The sequence below is a fragment of the Asterias rubens genome, chromosome 4, assembly GCF_902459465.1.
Source record: "Asterias rubens chromosome 4, eAstRub1.3, whole genome shotgun sequence".
NCBI classification, from domain to species: Eukaryota; Metazoa; Echinodermata; class Asteroidea; order Forcipulatida; family Asteriidae; genus Asterias; species Asterias rubens.
The window spans coordinates 5574424-5597819 of record NC_047065.1 but is presented as its reverse complement, the minus strand read 5'-3'; the positions used below and the strand labels follow the sequence as shown (position 1 = coordinate 5597819).

The following is a 23396-nucleotide window of genomic DNA, read 5'->3' as shown; positions in this document are numbered from 1 at the left end:
TCGTGTTTATGTCGTCGTTCCAATGTTGCATAAACACCGAAGACAACTTCAGCATTTCAACACAAATCTTATTTTTATTTCGAACCAAACACCATATTAAGAAGTTATGATACCAGCTTTTTGCCGAAGCTCCGTGGGAGCAGTACGAAATGTCGCTGGTGCTTCAAGACGATACCTTTTGCAGCAAGCTTCGCCTGCTGCAGGCCTTGCAGTGCCAGGTAAATTTTAACAATCAGTTTAAATGAAAAAACGTGTGCAGAATCGCAGCACAAAAAACCGGGTCCTACTACTACTTGCCGTCAACTCACTTGCGCCGTCAACTCGCCGTCAACTCCTCCAATATACATTTAAAATCCACAAAAGAAGCATAGAACTGTAAAGTATCAGCTCAAAGAGCATTCGTGTAAGTTTTAGGTCATATTTCGGAATAAAAATTGAGTTTTTTTTCTCGTGAAAAAAAATTCTCGAAGCCGAAAAACTGTCGGCCGCCATCTTGCTTTTTCACAATGATTAGTCTTGGCCCAAGATGTCAATGATTGGTACTTTTTTTTTATCAACATAAAGTCGTTTTTGTGAATGAATTTGTACCGAAAACCATGAGAAATATGTAGTTAAGCCCAGACTTAACACTTCCGTGCCCCCTTTTTATAGATTTTTCATGTAAATTTAATGAGTTGACGGCACGAAAATGAGTTGACGGCAAGTCGGCGAGTTGACGGCAAGTAGGACCGCAAAAAACCACATGCGGTTCTCAGTTACTGTATTAAATAAGGGCACGACTGGGTCTTGTGAAGCCCCACACAATTATGTCAACAAGCAAGCATGCACCCTTTTGTTTGATGTCTCGCCCGGATTTCCTCTCACCCTACCCCTTGCCATGCTTGCCATTGTTATTATTGGTAACATCGTGTCTTTTTCTGACTTCTCACATTTTTATGACATTTCAAAACTTTTTTTTTTTGTTTATTAAAAAAAAAATAATCAAAAAAACTGGTGGCGCCAATGGATGCAAAACACTTTGGTTTTGTCAGCCAATTGCATCCGTTTAGCAGCGTGCCAAATTGATCTTGTCAAAAACCAATTCCCAAGCCAAAAACATTCCAAGTATTTGAATTGAAATATAATTAAAAGATTTGGTTTGAGTCTTTACAAATACAAATCCAAAATTATGTGTGATGTTACTTACTACTAATTTAGTAGTTACGTTTTACTCCTAAGGTTGGAGCTTCGCTAGCCCTGGTAGGACGTCAGTCAGTGCCACTGCACTGACGTCCTGGGTATAAAGGTTCTTTACAATGCGAACACAAATTTGACAACAATTTCAGAAATTCCGTTCATATATTATTCATAGTGTCCCTCACTATATTTTCAACGATTTCACTGCTAACAAATAATCCATGGAAGAAATTCTGTAAAAGGGGTGTTACAATGTGGCAGTGTGTGTGCGACTGTGCGCGCTGTCCGTTTGCATTGCACGCCGTTCACTCATAATGGCGCGCATGCACTGTAGCACTGCAACATTGTAACACCCCTTTTACAGAATGGTTTAGCCCAACAACAAAATAATGCGTTTGCAAAGCGATGCGACAGGTTCAAAATATGAACCTGGGATTTCGCTCCGGGAGCTGGTAAGTTTTTGTCCATTTTTCTTCGAAATATTTCCTAAATGGTGTTTTGAGTATTATGGCAGGCTGCATTAGACATTGCGGATAAAGTTCGTACCCTCAGAACTTGTGTCATGATTTTTGAAAGTGGTAAAAATGGGGCAAATCTAGTGACTAGCTGTCAAAATTGTACGTGTTGGACCAGATCAACCGTTTCCGCTCGAAACAAACTCGTAACCCTCAGGCCTGGCTGCCGTCGGGAGGAGGGTTACGTTATCGCAACTACCGTAACGCTATACGTTTTTCAAAAAGGCATTGATAGGTGAAAGTTTTACGACCGTTAGCCAGCCATAACTGAAGTTTCTTATGTACTACACTAACAAAACTTTCCCCGCACACTCAACATACATTCATATTGCTTTTATTTCCTTTTTGTTGAGTGAAATTAAAAAACATCGTCAAAAAATGCAATTTTATGCTCGGTACTTAATGTTGTTTTTCTGCCGCATCGCATGTTTTTTGACTTCTCAATATGCTCAACGCTTTATCTTTTGGTCACTCGACCATCAAGCGCTGTACGGGATAGCCACCCCAGGCGTTTGTACAGTAGCTGACAGATGCAGATGCAGACACCAGCCTACTCGCCTAACTGCCGACCCACGACTGAGTGGGACTAAACCATTCTGTGAGAGGGGTGTTACCCGTGTGGCAGTGCGTGCACGGTTTGTCATGTTTGTTTACAAAATACTCGCCGTTCACGCATAAAGCACCCACGCACTGCCGCACAGGTTTTGTAACACCCCTCTCACAGAATGGTTTAGTCAAACTCGGTCGTGGGTCGGCAGTTCGGCGAGTAGGCTGGTGTACAGCGCTTGGTTGTCGAGTGACCAAAAGATAAAGCGTTGAGCATATTGAGAAGTCAGAAAACGTGAGATGCGGCAGAAAAACAACAGTAAGTACCGAGCAGAAAGTTGCATTTTTTGACGATGTTTTTCAATTTCACTGAACAAAAAGGAAATACAAGCATAATGAATGTATATTATTGTGAGGAAAGTTTTGGTAGTGCAGTACAAAAGAAACTTCAGTTATGGCTGGCTAATGGTCGTAAAACTTTCACCTATCAACGCCGATTTAAAAAATGTATAGCGTTATGGAGGCCCAAAATACTAGACCCCTATGGCTCACAGGGGAGCCTTATAGTTTCTAGAAGTATCCAATGCCGAACTGCCTTTTAATCCCTTCCTTGGTGGACATAGAAGGCATTGTAGGCCTGGTTCGAACAACATGTAAAGACCCTTCCCATGAAATATGTAAATTGCACATAGCGCGTGCGCACTAACGTTTTGGTTGGCAAAATAAGGGAACATTGCGCGGTTTTGAACACGGCTAATGGGTGCGTGACGCAGACGCGATTGCGCGTCTGCTTAGTGCACAACTCTATGGCGTTTGCCAACCAACAGGGTCTGTACGCATGCGTGAATATGATTAGCATATTTCATGGGAAGGGTCCATTGGTTGTAAATGTTCTGGAGCTTGTGTAAGCCCGTCGTCTTTGCTGAGAGTGTGATCTTCAAGTGTTTTTGACTATTATTGATGCAATTCTCTTCAAATTAGTGATGTTTTTACATTTGTACACTGTCACTCTAAAATGCATAAATTAGACATGTCACAAACAAATTTTTGATTTCCTTTTTTTTGTTCTTAGAGATGGTGACTGACACAGAGGAACCCTCTCCAGGGAGGGCGCTGTACATGGACGCACAGTCAACTACTCCTTTGGTGAGTTTCATTACTCTGGCCAAAATAAGACCATTGACAGTATGGACGATGTTGCTGGTCCAATAGTCACAATACAATGTACATTTACATGTACAGTGTACTTTTGGTTGACCCATAGAGCTATACAGTATATATTGACTAAAGCGCTAACTTGCTCTGCGTTTTGAAGCCATCCTCGGCGCAGACATGTTTGATGTGTTGCGTGACTAAGGAACGATTTTAATTTTAAGAGAAAACACATTGCCGCGATTTATTTGACATTCGGCGTGTGCGCGGACGTACGCGACTGCCCATTCGCGTACGTACGCGCTACGAAAACCGTATGTTCGACTTATGAAAAAAAATATACGCGCCTTTTAAACATGACGCACATGATGCTCGCAGTTTGCACGCTCATCAGCAGATTGTGCGTTAAGCTTGGGCGATATCAATTTATTCTATTCACGATATATCGTCGACAATATATCGCGATATTCGATATAATCGCGATTAATTAAATTTGACATCATCAGTATTCAAACTCCAAGTGAAAGTTGTAGAAGAGACAGTCATAGCATAAGAGAGGTGTTCTAATGACCTATTCTTCTGGTTTTACTCCAAACCCATGGGGTGCAAGATGTCTAAGCTAGCAAATACATCGCGATATTTAATCGATCTATATCGCGATATATCGATATTTCGATTAAAACCAAATCCATACGATATCGAAATCGTTTTCAAATTAATATCGCGATATTCGATAATATCGTGATATCGCCCAAGCTTATTGTGCGTTCACATTTTCTTGTTCGATGACACATAAAAAAGAACAAACGCACTATCATGCAAATAGCCATTTCAAGCTTTTGTGTTAGTTTGTACATAAACCTGGATGCGCCCACACGGCTTCAAAACCTTAGTGCGTGTATAATGGGGTGTTAGCGCTCTAGTCATTATACACGTATAGGCCCTATAGCTCTATGGGTTGACCCTATCTTGCTTGCCAGGAATTGGCATAGACAGTGTAAGATCGCTCGTTTTGTGAACAGCGTTTGTATCCAATTTGTATAAAGTTTATATTGTTATCTGGAACAAGTGATCTAAAGGTTTACCAACAACTTTTTTATTTATGTAAAAAAAAAGGAGGAATGTACTACCAATAATAATAATAGTAAAAAAAAACTTATATAGTGCCATATCCATCGAAAACAATGCTCCATGGCGCTAATACAGAGAAACATTTAAAATATAGATAATCAGCAAAAACAACAAGATATAAAAATAAGTTTTACTCATCCAAAACGGAAAGGCAGTGAGGCATGCTCTCTGATCCCTTGGTAAACATGTAATATAGGTATTGTACTTTGGTCTTTCTCTTGCAGGATCCCCGAGTTCTTGATGCGATGATGCCTTACTCCTTGGCGTACTTTGGGAACCCTCACTCTAGGACCCATTCCTATGGCTGGGAGTGTGAGGAGGCCGTAGAGAAAGCCAGGGCTGTGAGTATTATCAATATCATCCAACAATGGCCTTGAAGCAGATCAGGTAAAAAAAATTTACCCAAAATCAAGATCAATCTCGTATCACCTATGTGTAATGTCGGTCCGTTTCAAAACATACCCAAACACCCTGTCAGGAGGAACACGGTTGGATAGACTGGTGGAACATTTACCATGGAAATATCTGTAAAACAGGCAAAGGCTGGCTACAGACCTTCGGTGAGAAAGGGGTTGCTGTGTAGTTCCTAACTCTTCTCCAACCAGGTTTATAATACGCTTCTGCACTCGATCCAGTAAAGATAAAAGGCAGGCAGAAGCTCCAGCCCAAATATGGCAACAGTACTCCATGAGGGGACGTATAGTTGCCTTGTACAGGTAGATAGTAGGCTCAGGAGGTAAGAACTTCCGAGCTCGATACAGACGACCTACTCGCATGTAAGCACTCTAGGCGATACCCAAGATACCCGAGATATACACATCGAAGGACATGGAGCTCAGTTATGTTAGCGCTGCCACATTAATCTGGAGGTTGTTGGTTCAAATCCTGCTCTGGGCAATTTTGCATTCTTCAACCAAAAATATTTGTTCTTGTGGCCAACAGCTGATGTGATAGGCCAGCCTTAGGTATAAACAAATCCTAGGATCTCATTAGTCCAGTTTCGCAATTTATCCTTATATTTTCGTCCTTCGGATGGACGTAAAGCCGTTGGTCCCATGTGTTGTGTAACGCAAGAACCCAATTGCACTTTTGGAAAAGAGAAGGGGTTTGCCCCGGTGTTCCTGGCTGTGGCTGCTGTATGCGCCGTAGCATCTTGTAAACCCTTATAAGGTGCTAAATAATTGGGTCTCAGAATTCATCATTGCAGTAACCTCATTCTGAAAGTTTGTTATATACATGTACATGTACTCGGCGCCTTGAGTATATTTTTTGGTAGACATGTGCGCTATATAAGACTTTGATACTATAATTAGTATTATTTTTTTTATTTGTGTTTACAGCAAGTTGCTCGTCTGATTGGAGCAGATACTCGAGAGATCATCTTCACAAGTGGTGCAACTGAATCCAACAACATCTCAGTAAAGGTATGTACCTCGAGCCGAAGCCGAGGGAACTAGTTTGTCAACTTCCAATACCAATACCTCATCAACTAGTCACCCGAAATAAACCATGTTATATTTATTTTACTATACTTCATTCATATTCAGTTACCGGAACATGAGTTTTGATCAAGAAAATGATGACTGTGAAACAAAATGCACATGATATGATAAGATAAGTTTGTTCATGTGTTAGATGTCGCTAAAAGAGCGCTGTTCGTGCGTGTATACAAAACATCAACATGATCAATAGCGCCCGCGATGACGTCGCGCAGTGGTAGTGCGCATGACAAGTAGAGTAGCTCCCAGGGAGCTAGTGTATGGCTGGTCATGCGCATTTACCACTTGCGTGAATACTCACGTGCGCACTTGGTAGAGAACTCGACTCTCGGTCATGAATATGTACATGTATGAGGTATAGTAATAATGATTTCTTTTACAAAGACTTACTTATGTAAGCACATTGTATACATTAGTAAACTCAGAACTTTCCCGAGTTCTGTGAAAAATATCACAGGTGTATAACTCGCGTGGGATTTGAAGCCCCGACCTTTGCAATTCCAGAGTAGTGTCACACCAACTTGACCACCAAGATTGCCCGGTGGTTAGTGGCAGTTTGAATCCTATGTTTTAGCAGCAGGTACATGTATCGCATTGATTTAATTGATACGTTAAATTTGCATTGGGATTCAAACTGCCTCTAGCTACCGGGCAATCCTACTTGTACTTGGTTTACCCTTTTTCCCCCAACATGTAGGGCATCATTGTAGATTACATTATCCAAAATTTGTTTTGTTGACTTTCATAATCAAAGGTAATGCCTTTTTGACCTTGTCAATTTCTTGTAGGGTGTCTCCAGATTCTACAAGTCTCGTAAGAAGCACGTCATCACTACTCAGACAGTAAGTGTCTTCTAAGACGAATCAACTCATTCTCAGTTCATAAGTTGGATTTTTATACTTGCACTGACTAAGTTATGTAGGGTTTATAGAGAAGTTTGCGGGAACACCATATAATGACTATCTCTAATGAATTTGGGTGGTTCTGAAAAGAACCGTTGGTTTCAACTCGACGTTTCGATCAGTATGCTCTGATGGTCTTCTGGAGAAAAAAGCTGTTTTCTCCAGAAGACGATCAGAGCATACTGATCGAAACGTCGAGTTGAAACCAACGGTTCTTTTCAGAACCACCCCAACTCATTAGAGATACATGTAGTCATAACATGGTGTTAGCGCATACCTTTCTATATCGTACTTCCACAATGCAAAGTTTCAAATCCTTCTTATGTAGAGTTAGGGCCTACTGTTGTTATTGTAGAGTGTCTTGGCCAATCCTATTGACCTTGTGCTGCACTCTCGCACAGTCATCGACTGTTCTGTTTTAAACAAATTGTGTTTACTCATTAATGGTACAGTCAAAAATCGCGCAAAATTTTAAGTTCCTCAATGGAACATAGCCAGATAGTACAAGTACCAGCACAATTAGCTTGGGGTGAGTTTTCGACCTACAGTCACCTTTAACTTCGAAGCCCATAGAAATCCCCACGCACAGTAAGGGAAAGCGCAATCATGTTACTGCCTGTGTATATTGGCACGATGCGCATAATTGAAATATTTTTTTTTTTTTTTGGGGGGGGGGGGTTCTAGGGATTTGGTTATTCTTAATGAGTCTTGAAACCATGTTAGAAGTGTTTATAAGCAACCAAATTAGTTTTACACGCAATTTCACACCGTACAGCGGCCATGGGCGGGACGAACCATTTTAAACGGCATAGTGCAGCGCAGGGTTAATGGGAGTAAGCTAGGGTGACTAGGGCCGAAGTCATGACTATACGCCTCTCTTAATATTAATGCATGAGGTACGTCACAATGCGAACTCAAAACGAGGCGATGAGCTCAGCCACTGCAAGTGATGGGGGGAATTGCGCCCATAGCCTCATTTCTGGTAAGAATGATGATGTCATGCATAAATGTTAAGAGAGGCGTATTGACTTCTATTTTCAGTCACGACTACCACTTTTCAACTACTTGGTAACCGCACTGCTATGACTGCTACATGTAATAATAGGCGCAACTACATGTAGGCTCATGTTAATTGAATTGCACTTGTTGAGTAGTAAATTTTCACTAGTGCTTCTCCTTCTGTTTATTTTGTTTAATTACATTAGTTCCTTCAGTTGTTAGCTTTGTTAGGGTTCCTGCGCCAGGAGTGTCACCTGTGACAGACATGGCGCATTACAAGTTTCCTTTATTATTAATATTAGTGTCTCAGGCCTGATTTTGACCTGATGGCTTAATGTCCCATCCAAAAAGCAGAGAAATTACGGTAACACATATGGTAAGGACAAAAACGCCATGACTGGTACACGAGACCACACTCTTCTGATCAGAAACACTAGATCTTGCGATGCTCTTAAAGCCATTATACACGTTCGCACAGGAAAAAAGAAAAAAAGTTCACAGATTTACAAATAATTTACAGGGTTTACAGAAGGTAATGGTAAAATACTTCTCTTGAAATATTTATCCATGATATGCTTTACTTTTGGAGAAAAAATTAAAACAATTATCAATTCTCATTGTGGAGAAGTACGGATTTATTTTAAACGCATGTAATGACACGGCAAAACTTACGGAAACAAGGGTGGGTTTTCCCCGTTATTTTCTCCCGACTCCGATGACCGATTGAGCCTAAATTATCACAGGTTTGTTATTTTATATATAACGTGTATAAGTGTCCAATGGCTTTAACCTCTCGTCCACGACCTTCCAGCCACTTAAAGCTTCAGCCATACTTAATTACTATAGCGTAGTCAGTAAGGAATTCACAAGGACGCAGAGAAGTTAGTTAACAGTATGCTATCATGTTCACTTCATGTCATGTAAAAACAACTCTACCATCCAAGATGGCGTAGCCCCAAAAACCCCTTAACACTAGAGGGGCACTTGTATTTAACCAATGACACAACAATTACTTTTGTTGATAATGTCTTGTCTGAATCACTAGGAACATAAGTGTGTCTTGGATTCCTGTCGGGCTCTGGAGGCAGAAGGTTTTGATGTGACCTACCTTCCTGTACAAACAAACGGCCTTCTGGATCTGAAGGTAAATATACATGATATAAAACCTTGTAACTTACTGTGTATTGACCCCTTGCACGCGCGTCACACGCGGCGACTGATGCCACGCTCACCTTGTTGGTGGGCAGTTAGATTTACGTGTATTAACGCCGCATCGCCTAAAATGCACACTCCACTGCATAATGCACGGCATAGAGTTTATATGAAAACACACAGTGAAATTGACCACCAGTATGGCGCATTCAAGATTTTTCTGATGATGACGTCAGGTGAAATGGGTCAAGTGATTGCTTACAGAATGTTCCAGGCCATGCCTTACGTATGTCAAATCTTCTAGTCTTGAATTGAATATAGTCGGTCGTGTCACAAACTGATGTATTGTACCCTCCAGCCAAAACTTTTTCCCGGACATTTGAAACTGCTGTTGTGGAGACTGCTTAAAGGGAAGGTACACGTTTAGTAACAACTCAAAACAAATATTAACTTAAAAACTGACTTGGTAACGAGCATTAGAGAACTATTGGTAGTATAAAACATTGTGGGAAAAGAATCCCTCTGAAGTAACATAGTTTTTAAAAAAGAAGTAATTTTTCACTAAAATAATAAAAGGCTTCTAGCTAGAAGTCTTTTATTCCTATCCACATGCTTGTTATTTTATGCTTATGATGGGATACACCAAGTGAGAGAACTGGTCTTTGACAATTACCAAATATGTACAGTGCCTTTAATACCTTTTTTTTTACAAAAATGTTCTTATACCAAAACAAAGTGATTTCTTCATTAGTACATGCATGTAACTATCGATATGTTTTTAATTTTGCATTTGCTTTGAAGTTGATTAGTGACCTGGTGACTAATTCCTAACAACAGGCGTCACTTCCCCCCCCCCAAAAAAAATGCATGCAGAGCTCTTTCTAAAAAACTTCTCCAAAAAACCTTCATTTAGGTCAACGGATAAGCCTCTGGAGGCAACCTGTGTTTGGCACTGTTTCAGCACAATGTATTTCAATGGATAAAGTGGCGTGATGTGATGTGCTGCTTCGTAGATTTACAAAATGGCAAACCTAATTCTACACAGTTTCGAAAAGAGACAAAGAAGATGTTTTAAACGTTGCAATGTTTAAAAATAATTCTCAATGCATTGCTCCTAAAGAGCTGATTGTGAAGGTTGGGGTTGGGGTAAATGCATGATCGTGTATAGCCCTTGAGTTTGACTGTGTTTTATGTTGCATAAAATATAAATTGGTGGATATTTGAATACCAAGCTTTGCGCTTAAAGGATTTGGGTACTTTTTCAAAATGTCCATAGATTTACATTAAACTTACAGGGTTGGAAGATATTGATAGTGGAAAGCTTCCCTTCAAATATTACTTACTGAGGTGCTGTAGTTTTTGAGAAATGAGTAAAACAATGAAATGAAAATACGTTTGTAAATGCTTAAAATAATTTTGGTCTCATGAGACCAAAATCTTTTTCATGACATTGTTTTACTTATTACCCAAAAACTACAGCACCTCAGCATGTATTATTTTCAGGGAAGCTTTCTACTTTCATTATCTTCAAACTGTGTAAGTTTAGTGTAAATCTGTGGACATTGTGTTTTTTGTCCTACAAAAAGTACATTCACCTTTGCTGACATTCAGCCATGTAACATGTGTGATGGTCCCTTTCTTTGATTTGAAGGTTTTTGAGGATGCTATACGTCCAGACACAGTACTGACAAGTGTCATGTTTGTTAACAATGAGATTGGAGTCAAGCAACCCATAGCCGAGATCGGAGCAATCTGTCGTGCTAAGAAGATCTTCTTACATACAGACGCTGCCCAGGCAGTTGGCAAGATCCCTGTAGATGTCAATACCATGAACATAGATCTCATGTCCATCAGTGGACACAAAATATACGCCCCAAAAGGTAAGGATGTGTGTAAAGACCAATTCAAGAACTGACCCTGCGGTAGTGCAGTTATTTACAATCCTTTAAGCTAAAGTAGAAGTTCCAGCCAATTTTTTATTCCTTCCGTCCGGGTAGTACTTAAAAAGCAGGTCAGTTCTTTTCAGAACTGAGAAGTCTCCCGAACATCCGATAAATCTACTCCGCGGTAGTAGAATAAAGAAAGACAGTTCTCTAAGAACAAACTCTACCTGCATGACCTGACGGTATTACTGCAAACCAAATAACGATGTGTTTTTATAAACATTTTTACTTGTAGACGATGATTGCAATGAGAAGGTCAACAGTTGTGAGCCTCCGGGCACCCCTGCGCCAGCAGCTATGGGGAGATTAAAATAGCTGCTCGTTTGTGTTATTCAATATTTGGCTCAGCACTTTTTTTCCAACCCACAAAACATATTGGCAATTGGCATGATTACATTTTAAGGTAGGGTTCTAGATTGGTTTATGGAAGTGTTCTGGCCGAGCAGTTAAGAGCACCGAATTCAAACTCTGGTGTTTCTGATCCGCAGAGTGTGTGTTCAAATCCCCAGCCGTGACACTTGTGTCCTTAAGCAAGACACTTGACCATTGCTTTGTCCTTCGGATGGGACGTTAAGCCATTGGTCCCATGTGTTGTGTAACGCATGTTAAAGAACCCAGTGCACTTATCGAACAGAGAAGGGGTTCGCCCCGTAGTTCCTGGCTGTGGCTGCTTAATGCGCCCTAGCACCTCGTAAACCCTTATAAGCAGATAAGGTGCTAACTACATGTAATTGGGTCTCAGAATTCATCACTGCAATAACCTATCTTTCTAAAAGTTTGTATAAACTCAGCGCCTGTACCTTGTTAGGTAGATACATGCACTATATAAGACTTTGATATTATTATTTCAGTGTAATGCTGACATAGTAGCCAAAATTATAAAGAAAAGTACAATACAACTCCCACGTTTTTCCTCCCTGTGCACCCACGTCCAGTTTTGTCCAGTCGTCACCATATTTTCCTCAGTTACTTTGCCCGTAGTCGTAGGTTGAGTGCATACGAACGCATTCTTTTCAATCAGTCAGTGAAAGACTCCTATTGGGCCTTCCAGAGCTTCTTTAAAGTTCATCCGCCTATTCTTAGGAAAAGGGTTACCAGCCGAAATATTGTTTCACACGTTGTACTTGCAGAGGCTTCTCCTGCCGTATAAGCCCGTTCGCCAGCTAAGGTCCAGTGATGCCAACTTGCTTGCCGTTCCACCTTCCAGGTTGATAGCTTACGGAGATAGAAGTTTCTCGGTTGCAGCCCCCCCGCCTGTGGAACGGCTTGCCTCTCACCCTTAGATCACAACCTGACATTTCTTCGTTCAAATCCAATCTCAAAACTTACCTCTTCAGTCAAGCCTACCATTAATTTTTCCCATGGTCATATTTTAGCGCAGTGAATATTTTTGTCTAGATACCAGCGCTTTATTATTATTATTTATATGTACGAAGTTTGAGTAGTATCCTTCTTGCTTTTGCTTTGCAGAGGAGCAGTTTAAGATGAAGTTTCTTGCTCAAGGACTCGAGCACCATGACTGACGTATAAAGCGTTACCTCCATAATAATTTGTTGATATTTTTGCTTTGACAGGCATTGGTGCATTGTACGTCCGGCGCCGACCTCGTGTCCGCATCGAAGCACTCCAGAGTGGTGGTGGCCAGGAGAGAGGGATGCGTAGTGGAACTCTTCCAACACCCCTCATAGTGGGCTTAGGGGAGGCGTGTGAAATATCGCAGAATGACATGGAGGTAAGAATGGCTTTGTTGAACACACTGCAGGATAACTGCATCTTAATGACAGTGGACACTATTGGTAATTGTCAAAGACCAGCCTTCTCACTTGGTGTATCTCAACATATATGCATAAAATAACAAACTTGTGAAAATTTGAGCTCAATCGGTCATCAAAGTTGCGAGATAATAATGAAAGAAAAAACATCCTGCAGGGGGCTCTGGTAACACGAAGTTGTGTGCTTTATGCTTGATTTCGTGGCCTCAAGTTCTAAATCTGAGGTCTCAAATACAAGTTCGTGGAAAATTACTTCTTTCACGAACACTACGTCACTTCATAGGGAGCCGTTTCTCTTAATGTTTTATACTTTCAACTTCTCCCCATTACTCGTGACAAAGTGCCTTTAAATGAAGAATTTGTTTTAAGTACACCAAGGCCGAAAGAAAATTGCCCTTATAAATACCATGGAGTACCATGTTTAAATTAAATTGTTAGGCTAGGCACTGACTCATTTGTATGTAAAGTAAATCTAAAAGACACTTTCAGCAATAGAAGATACAGTATCGTGACTTTGTTTCAGGTTCATAAGCAGCATCAGTTTATCTTAAAGACCTGCTTGAACGAAAATGTCAAGTCGTGAACTTTGCTGAGTTCCACTTAAAATGTTTTCGATGAATAAGGAAATCGATTCATATGATTATAAATAGGTTTCAATTGTGTAAAAAACAATCATTTTGTATGCCCTTATCCAGAGCTTTTCTACGAGATTTGCGAAAAGCCCTGTTTCATAATCACTCTCAAAACGTCAAAAGTAGATAAAGCCGCTTTGTTGCAGCGTGGATGTATAACAAAGCAAACTCCCACAAATGAGGTCAGCGGCATTGTCCTTTGACGCCCACTCTCAACGGCAGAAGTTTTTTTAGTTTTTCAAAAACCTTTAGGTAGGGGCCTGATTTTTTAATCGATAATTACGAAAAGTTCAGAAGTGTACACATATCAAAATTACTTTAAAATGGTGAACAAGTGCATTATAAATAAGTAAAAATACTCTTTCTGTTGAAAACATTCCGCTCAGGTAGGTGTTTAAGTTTCGTTTTCATAAACTGTGTCTTTTTTTTTTAAATGCAGTACGATCATGCCCGCATCTCGGCACTGGCAGACCGTCTCATCACTAAGATCAACAAGAGCCTGAAAGACGTCATTCAAAACGGTGACCCAACGCAGAGATACCCGGGCTGCGTAAACTTGTCCTTTGCTTACATCGAGGGGGAATCCCTCCTCATGGCTTTGAAGAACATTGCCCTGTCATCGGGCAGCGCTTGTACGTCGGCGTCGCTGGAGCCCTCCTACGTCCTCAGGGCCATCGGGGCGGAGGAAGATCTTGCCCATTCTTCCATCAGGTAAGGTCTCAATTTCCGCTCTGATGAAATTGTTTCAAGTATTGTTTCGCTCTGATGAAATTGTTTCAAGTATTGTTTGACACTTGGATAAATAGGCGTAAACTACCATGAATACGCAAATATAGTAAACTTGCTGCTACCATGTGTAAATCTTGTTTGTGGGAGTGTTGACTCTGAAAAGAGCCAGTGTGGTCCCATTGTTTGGAACAGTTTGGTCTGCTCGTCTTCTTCTTTTCTCCTGAAGACGAGCAGAGTATTCTGTTCGAAATGTTGAGACCACACAGGCTCTTTTCAGAGCCAACACTCTGACTCAAAGATTTACATGTGGTTATACCCGCAAGTTTACTATTTATTTGTAGTTTCCTCCTAGAAATTGTTGCATTCATTTTATGGTATTCTGTTGATCTGTGCTTTAATTGTTTGTGTTTTAATTGCACTTATTGTGCGATGATATTTTGAACTCTTCTATTTATTTATTGTGAATTATTATCACAGATGTCACACTACATGTATGCTGTATTTCTTTATATTTTGCTTATAACCAGTGCATATCTAACTTGTCTGATTAATTATCTTTTGTTTTTTATCAAATTGTTTGATTTTTCTTTTCTTTACATTTGACTGTATCTGTTGCTTTGAATGCCTGTTTATGTGTGCTGTGTTGTCAATTAGCTTTAGAGAAACACTCTGCGAGGGTCAACACATTTGGCCACTATCTATGTTTGGCATTTATTCCACAGCTTATTCCGTTTGCTCTAACTACTTGTCATGCTTGTTCTTGCTTTTGATGATTCTGTGCTCTTTATTAAATCTACTTCACAGAAGTATGAAATGAAGTGAAATTAATATGACTTTGATATGACATGTCTGTTGTACTGAAATTATGTATTATGTGATTCATTATGACATGAAAGTTGTTTTGAAACCGAGTTATGTACTTCGACACGACATAAATATTGTGTTGAAATTGAGTTATATTCTTCGAGTGACATTAACTTTGTATTATTATTGAGTTTTATACTTAGACATGTCTTGAATATTGCATTGAAATTGAGTTACGTACCTCGATATCTCATGAATGTTGTGTTGTAATTGTTTTACGTACTTCGATATGACATTTGTATTGTATTGAAGCGATATGACATTTATATTGTATTGAAGTTGAGTTACATGAGAAAATTCTTGTGTATTTTTCCTGTTCTACACAACACTGTGCATGTATTGAAAGAACATACATTTAAGAATAGGCGTACCACATGTCCTTGTGGGGTCTTTCATACAATGAATAAAAGGTGCCCCACAAAGTGTTTGTTGTTCCACTTGGAATCCACAAGGAAATTCTTTAGTAAAAGGAATGATATAACAACATTTAAGCTGGGCCCACAAACCTGACCTGGGCCCAATTTCATGGCTCTGCTTACCGTAAGCACAGAATCGGCGCTTACGGAAGCAGGGAATTCTGTGCTTACGGCAAGCGTATTTCACGGGTAAGCGGCGAATTTGGGCTTCTGCGCGTGCGTACTTCACGTTACTAGGCATTCTACGCTTACAAGGCTAGTGTAGAAATTCGGCGCTTGCACGTAAGCGAGGAATCGCGATCGTAAGCGCAGAATTTGGCAGTAAGCAGAGCCATGAAATTGGGTCCTGTAAGGTTGGGTGCTCTAGTTACACAATGTATGTTAACTTTGACAACAAATAATTGTTTTCCACTTTTGTTTTAGAGGGAGGCCCTGTTAACGTTGATTTAGATATTTAGGCCTTTTTACAAAAATATAGCTTTAGAATAAAATAAAATAAAAATGCCCTAAAACATACCAAAAATAAGCTTAGAATAGATGCCCCAAAACATACCAAAGTAGCATTAAAGGGTTACATGTATTTGCAACAAATATTATGGTTCTAAACCCTTTACAATTGCAATAAACTTATATTTTCCTTAGATTTATTTAAGCTATGGCAAAAATATAGCTTTAGAACAGATGCCCCAATGCATACAAAAATAGCAGTAACTCAACTTATATAAAGGGTTATACAATGCAACAAATATTATGGTTCATGTAGTTAGGCCTAACCCTTTACAATTGCAATTAACTTATATTTTCTTTAGATTTATTTAAACTGCATCAGTCCAGTTTACACTTATTGAAGAATTTGTAGTTTTATGTTAAGAACAAAAATTTATAATTTTTGTTTTGCGGTAACACCATGTGTGTATCTACTTGCTAGGCATGCTAGGTGGAGTTTGTTCTTAGAGAACTGTCTTGCATTTATTCAGGAGACTGACGAAGACTAGAGCAATCTAGTCGAAACGTTGAGACCAATTCAGAACTGACTCCGCGGCAGTACAGTTAATTACGATCCTATAAGCTAAAGTAGTTGTCCAAGTCTATTTTCTGTACCTTCCGCCCTGGTAATAGTTAAAAGCAGGACAGTTCTTTTCTCTGCGGCAGTAGAATAAATGCAAGGCAGTTCTCTAAGAACAAACTCTACCTAGCTGTAGATGGTGTTACCGCAAACCAAATTTCTATGTACCTCACCATGCAATGCCTCAAATCCTATAAACAAAAATTATGACAGTTCTCTCTTCAATTGACCTTCTAATTGACCTCTTTGGTATAGGCTACTGATTGTGATTTCTACCTGTAGGTTTTAATGTTTTGCAGTTTTGCAATTTTCACTCAACGGATTGTTCTGTAAGGTCTTTGTATTTTCATTTGTTTGGATTGCTGTATATTTTCCTGTTGTAAAATTTTAAATGTTTTTATAATTATTTTGTTATGCGCTTGTGTACATTTTATGGCATGGGCGCAATATAAATGAATAAATTATTATTATTATTATTATTATTAGGTTTGGTATTGGACGCTTTACCACTGAGGCTGAGATTGACTACACAGCGGAGCAGTGCATTTCTAAAGCACAGAAACTGAGAGATATGAGGTACGTACATGTAATACTTGAAAGTTTCTCAAGGAAAATTAAAACGTCTTTCTTGAATATGTATTTACTAGGCCAATAGTGATAACTGTTAAATGTCATTGTAATAATTTTGTTTCACTCAAAACAATTTACCTATTTACTTATCTGGCTGGTCTCGTCCGTCTGTCTGTCCTTGTCTAGTCCTAGTCTTGTCTGTCCCAGGGTAAGTTTTTAAAAAGCACTATGCTTCAAATTTCCCCTGCATGTTGGTAATAACTTAACGGAGTATCTTTAGCCATGTTATAATTATGTCTCAATTCTGTAGACTGTATAATGCTTGTATTACATTTGATGCTTTTGTTGTTGTTGCCAATAATGAAATAAATGTCTAAACACAGTAGGGTTGAACCATGATCAAACCGACCCTAGTACTGTGTCTGAATGAACTCTGTGTGACATGAAAGACAAACAGTTTGAAAGTTTGTTCGAAACCATGTGAAAGACATAAATGTCCGACTTGTATACAAGTGCAGTTTTCTGATCAAGCTGACCTGTTCAAAGAAAAGTTATCTATAAAACAAATTCACAATGCGCAGCGCATATACATTGTACATGTGCATGTGCGTCCCCTCTGTCACAAGTGTAACAAAACAGGCACACAATTTTGGTACACATTTCAATCAATCAAGTCAAGTGCCATCTAGATCCTCATGCCTGCTCAGTGATTTTTCTCCAGACGTTCGGTCCAGCATGCAGGAGCGTATGTTCCTCAGCACTGGTCAAGCCGGTGTCTCGTTTCGGTGTGTACACATTTCACATCTCCGAACAATGAACGTCTACCTTTTTTGCCTTTTGGGGGAGTCCATACCTTTTGCGTGGACAGGAGACACATGGTTTGTGCTAAAAGTGTACTAAACCCATAGCAACTAATGTACATGTACTATACCGGTAGCAAACCACATATATTGGCCGAGCTGTTAATAAGAGCACCGTATTCCACTCTGATCATGCTGGTTTTTTTTAGCAGAGTGTACAGGTTAGAGTTCCTGTGTTGACACTTGTGTCCTTGAGCAAGACCTTAGGATCGGATGTAAAGCTCTGTGTGTTGTGTAACACACGTAAACAAAAAACAGTTCACTTATCGAAAAGAGAATGGGTTTGCCCCTGTGTTTCTGGCTGGATTGGCAGCATTTTGCGCCACAGCACCTTGTAAACCTTTTAACATGGTGTTCAAGGCTCAAACATGTCAATCACCTGCTTATTTATCTGAACTTTTTTATCATTATTCCCCTACTCGGACTTTACGATCATCTCAACAGTCATTGCTTTCTGCTACTAGAGCTTCTTCCATTTTTTATGGCCACAGATCTTTTTCTTACACCGCACCGTTTCTTTGGAATAGTCTTCCTGTGCATATTCGCCAAGCTAACTTTTTACAATGTTTTAAGTTCCTGTTGAAAACTCATTTGTTTAAAGCTTCTTTTTTTGTAATTTGCCTATTTGTATCTTGTATCTTTCTCTAATTGTTTATTTGATTGTTTCTTTTATGCGCTTAGAGGCTTTTGCATTAGGCGCTTTACAAATGTCTTATTATTATTATTATTATTATTATATGATGTAAAAGGAGTAGATCTCATAATTCAATGTCCAAACAAAGTCCAACATACCTTACAGGACATAAGTACTGTATGTTGAAGGTCCTTGAGCGTCACTGAGTTACGGATATGCATGCTCTAGACGCTATGAAAAGTCGTCATCCTGTAGGTCAAACCGTATGTGCGTCTAAACGCGTACTTCAAAGAAACACGCAGCACGCAATACTCCCGGTTTGATTTGTTCGGCACAAGCAAGCACACACACACGCAGACACTCGCAGTCTATCTTGTAGGGCAGATATTTGTACGGTGACGTCATACTCAATATGGTCTATTGACCCCTCGCACGCGCGTCACACGTGGCGACTGATGCCACGCTCACCATGTTGGTGGTCAATAGGCTTTCGTGTAACAGCGCGTCACCTAAAAATGGGCATTTCACTGAATAACACACGTTGACATTGACCACCAAAATGGCGCTTCCAAGATTGTTCTGATGATGACGTCAGGTGATAAGTGTCATTATATAAGAAGCCACCTACAGTGTACATGTATATTTTTATTATTATTATTTGTATACTCTACCCAAACCACCTTTGTGTCTTTTTATACCAAAAAATTACTGGTTTTGCTTATGTGCTTTGGATATAACTTTGACTCCCTCTGTGATACCCGGAGTGGTCTATTTTTGAGCCTGGCTTGGGAGACGTCATATTTACCATAGTAACTCTAGGCAGTCAATAATTGTATGAAACACTCTGTACTGTTCAACAAAGAAGACTGTCTATTTTTAAACTCAAAAGACAGTGAAGATGTGCTGTTCAGATATTTGCAAAAAATAGTTAATGGCCTGACGTTTCGACCCTAGCACTAGCAGAGTCTTTCTCGAAGGCTAAAGATATTTGAAGAGATATCAGTTGTAATTACTATTTTATCTAGTAAACTACAAATATAGTACACGGCTACGATTTTGTTTGGTACAGTGGGTGTATAGCTACCGGGCAACCTCGGTAGTATAGTTGGTATAGAAATTGCTCTAGAATTGCAAGTGTCGTGGGTTCGAATTCCACCCGAGTAACATGCCTGTAGTATTTTTCCACAGGACTCCGGAAAGTACTGCGTATACAGTGCAAACACACATTGGTGTATGGGTAAAAACCACAATAATAGTATTCTTTATCCCCGATGCAATTTTAACATCTCTTATATCGTTGTGGTACTCGCTGCAAAAACATAGGATTCAAACTGCCTCTAGCTACCGCGCAACCTCGGTAGTCTAGTTGGTAAGACACTGCTCTAGAATTGCAAGGGTTGTGGGTTCGAATCCCACCCGAGTAACATGCCTGTGATGTTTTTTCAATGGATTCGCGGAAAGTACAGAGTATACAGGGCTAACACACAAGGCCCACACTTTGTGTATCACAACTTATATATCAAATAACAAACCTGTGAAAATTTAGGCTCAATCAGTCATCGGAGTCGGGAGAAATAACGGGAAAACCCACCCTTGTTTCCGCACGTTTCGCCGTGTCATGTCATGTGTTTAAAATAAATCTGTAATTCTCGACAACGAGAATTGATAATTGTTTTAATATTTTCTCGAAAAGTAAAGCATTTCATGGAATAATATTTCAAGAGAAGTCTTTCACCATTACCTTCTGTAAACCCTGTTATGTAAGTTATTTGTAAATCTGTGAACGTTTATTTTTTTTTTCTGTTCCGAAAGTGTATAATGGCTTTAAAGGCAGTGGACACTATTGATAATTACTCAAAATAATTATTGTCATAAAACCTTTCTTGATGACAGGTAATGGGGAGAGGTTGATAGTATGAAACATTGTGAGAAACAGCTCCCTCTGAAGTGACATAATTTTCCACTAATTTGATTTCGAGACCTCGGATGTAGAAATTGAGGTCTCGAAATCAAGCATCTGAAAGCACACACTTTCTGTGACCATGTTGCGACAAGGGTGTTTTTTTTCTGTCATTATTATCTCGCAACTTCGATGACCGATTGAGCTCAAATTTGTTATTTTATGCACATGTTGAGATACACCAACTGAACTAAGAAGACTAGTCTTTGGCAATTATGTACCAATAGTTTCCAGTGCATTTAAGTCTACCTTAGACATTCCATATGATGGAGAGGCTAATGGCATGTCAAGGACACATCCCAAGTGCCGTCTTTTTCTCTCTTATTTTCATGTATGATTCAATGAGTGTTTTTCTTTCTTCCTGTTTTTTTAATCCTTTTCAGTCCGTTGTGGGAGATGGTTCAGGAAGGCATCGACATCAAGGAAATTAAATGGTCCCAGCATTAAAAGTGCATGGACACAAAAGGATAAAGAGGATGATGAGTGCAGGTCGGGAAGTAAATTGAATTTTCTTTTGTTAAGCTTTTCATGCTTGTATTTATAGAAGAGGGGTGGGGGGGGGGGTGGCCCAGGAGCAAAACAAATGTCCAAAAATACTTCAGTTTATCCATGTGGCTTGTATTTATAGAGGGGGGGGGGGGGTGCCAAGGAGCCACATAATGTCAACAAATACTTCAGTTTATCCATATGGCTTGTATTTATAGAGGGGGGGGGGTGCCAAGGAGCCACATAATGTCAACAAATACTTCAGTTTATCCATATGGCTTGTATTTATAGAGGGGGGGTGGTGCCAAGGAGCCTCATAATGTCAACAAATACTTCAGTTTATCCATATGGCTTGTATTTACAGAAGAGGAGGGGGGGGGGGTGTCAAGGAGCCGCATAATGTCAAAAAATACTTCAGTTTATCCATTTATTATGGCTTGTATTTATAGAGGGGGGGGTGCCAAGGAGCCACATAATGTCAACAAATACTTCAGTTTATCCATATGGATTGTATTTATAGAGGGGGGGGGGTGCCAAGGAGCCACATAATGTCAACAAATACTTCAGTTTATCCATATGGCTTGTATTTACAGAAGAGGGGGGGGGGGTGTCAAGGAGCCGCATAATGTCAAAAAATACTTCAGTTTATCCATATGGCTTTCGAGAGAGACTCTGCTAGTTATGTCTGGCTAATAACGTTTTTTTTTTGCAAGTTTAATATCAGATGTGAGAGAGCATTTTTATTTCATGTTTTTTTTCATCATGTTTGTACTGCTGAATATATCTTGGTTTGGGCATGTTGTGTAACCCAGTGAGCTAGTGGGCATGTTTTCATGTTGTAGGTCAGAATAGGCTTTGGCCCCCAATGGATTATGGTCCAACCTAACTATGCTAGAAGTTTCATGCTTTTCTCAAAAAGTGCACAATTTTTTGCTACGCCGCTGCACTAAATCAATGATCAGAATTATCTGATTGGATTGACTTTGTGGTATTAGGGGGATCAGGGACAGGCTGCTAGTCTGTGTGTCTTTAGGCACAGCACTTGGTCATAATGTGCTTCCCCTCACCTAGGTGTATTGTTTGGAAATTTACTCTTGACTATCGAGATTGATATATCACTTTCTTGATATCTTTAGGCACAGCACTTGGTCATAATGTGCTTCCCCTCACCTAGGTGTATTGTTGGGAAATTTACTCTTGACTATCGAGATTGATATATCACTTTCTTGATATCTTTAGGCACAGCACTTGGTCATAATGTGCTTCCCCTCACCTAGGTGTATTGTTTGGAAATTTACTCTTGACTATCGAGATTGATATATCACTTTCTTGATATCTTTAGGCACAGCACTTGGTCATAATGTGCTTCTCCTCACCTAGGTGTATTATTGGGAAATTTACTCTTGAGTATCGAGATTGATTTATAATATATGCAACCACTTTCTTGATATCTTTAGGCACAGTACTTGGTCATTATGTGCTTCCCCTCACCTAGGTGTATTGGTGGGAAATTTACTCTTGTGTATCGAGATTGAAATATGCAATCACCTTCTTGATATCTTTAGGCACAGCACTTGGTCATAATGTGCTTCTCCTCACCTAGGTGTATTGTTGGGAAATTTACTCTTGAGTATCGAGATTGATATATCACTTTCTTGATATCTTTAGGCACAGCACTTGGTCATAATGTGCTTCCCCTCACCTAGGTGTATTGTTGGGAAATCTACTCTTGAGTATCGAGATTTAAATATATGCAATCACCTTCTTGATATCTTTAGGCACAGCACTTGGTCATAATGTGCTTCTCCTCACCTAGGTGTATTGTTGGGAAATTTACTCTTGAGTATCGAGATTGATATATCACTTTCTTGATATCTTTAGGCACAGCACTTGGTCATAATGTGCCTCCCCTCACCTGTTATTGTTTGGGGCGCATACTCTTTGAGTGTCTAGATTGAAATATGCATTCACCAATGGACAGCAACTGCATGGCTGCTCATTCAAATGAAAGCTGGATTGTTAAATTATACTCCGTACCTGAGTATAAAGATCAATACACAAAGAGATGTGGTCTATAGAAATAAAATTTGATTATCAATCTCAAAATTATTTTCACCATTCTCATAAAATTAAAGATAAATACACAAAGAGTTGTTGTGAATAGAAATTAAAGTGCGTTGTCATTCTCATAATCATAAAATATTTAATATTGGCAGTGAAGATTATGCATAATGGATTGAATATCAAATTGTTGGCGAGGTCTGTTTAGTTTTTTTCTCAGTACATGAATGTTTCTATAAATATTCTATACATTCCTCACATCCTTAAAGACAGTGGACACTATTGGTAATTGTCCAAGACTAGTCTTCTCACTTGGTGTATCTCAACATAT

At 39.5% G+C, this 23396-nt stretch overlaps 1 protein-coding gene across 2 annotated transcripts; it reads left to right on the top strand.

Moving 5' to 3' along the window:
- LOC117288741 (cysteine desulfurase, mitochondrial-like) lies at positions 1-23396 on the top strand. 2 transcript variants are annotated; one of them, XR_004518900.1, is made up of 12 exons: positions 1-218; positions 3310-3383; positions 4745-4861; positions 5861-5944; positions 6808-6861; positions 8966-9064; positions 10724-10952; positions 12590-12747; positions 13859-14130; positions 16981-17070; positions 20902-22384; positions 22608-23396. XR_004518900.1 is itself a non-coding variant. In XM_033769567.1 (11 exons), the coding sequence occupies exons 1-11, from the start codon at positions 107-109 to the stop codon at positions 20963-20965; spliced, it is 1353 nt and encodes a 450-aa protein (XP_033625458.1). In that variant the 5' UTR covers positions 1-106; the 3' UTR covers positions 20966-23396. The 2 variants fall into 2 exon arrangements, 1 of the variants encoding a protein (XP_033625458.1); XM_033769567.1 differs by having other exon boundaries at positions 20902-23396.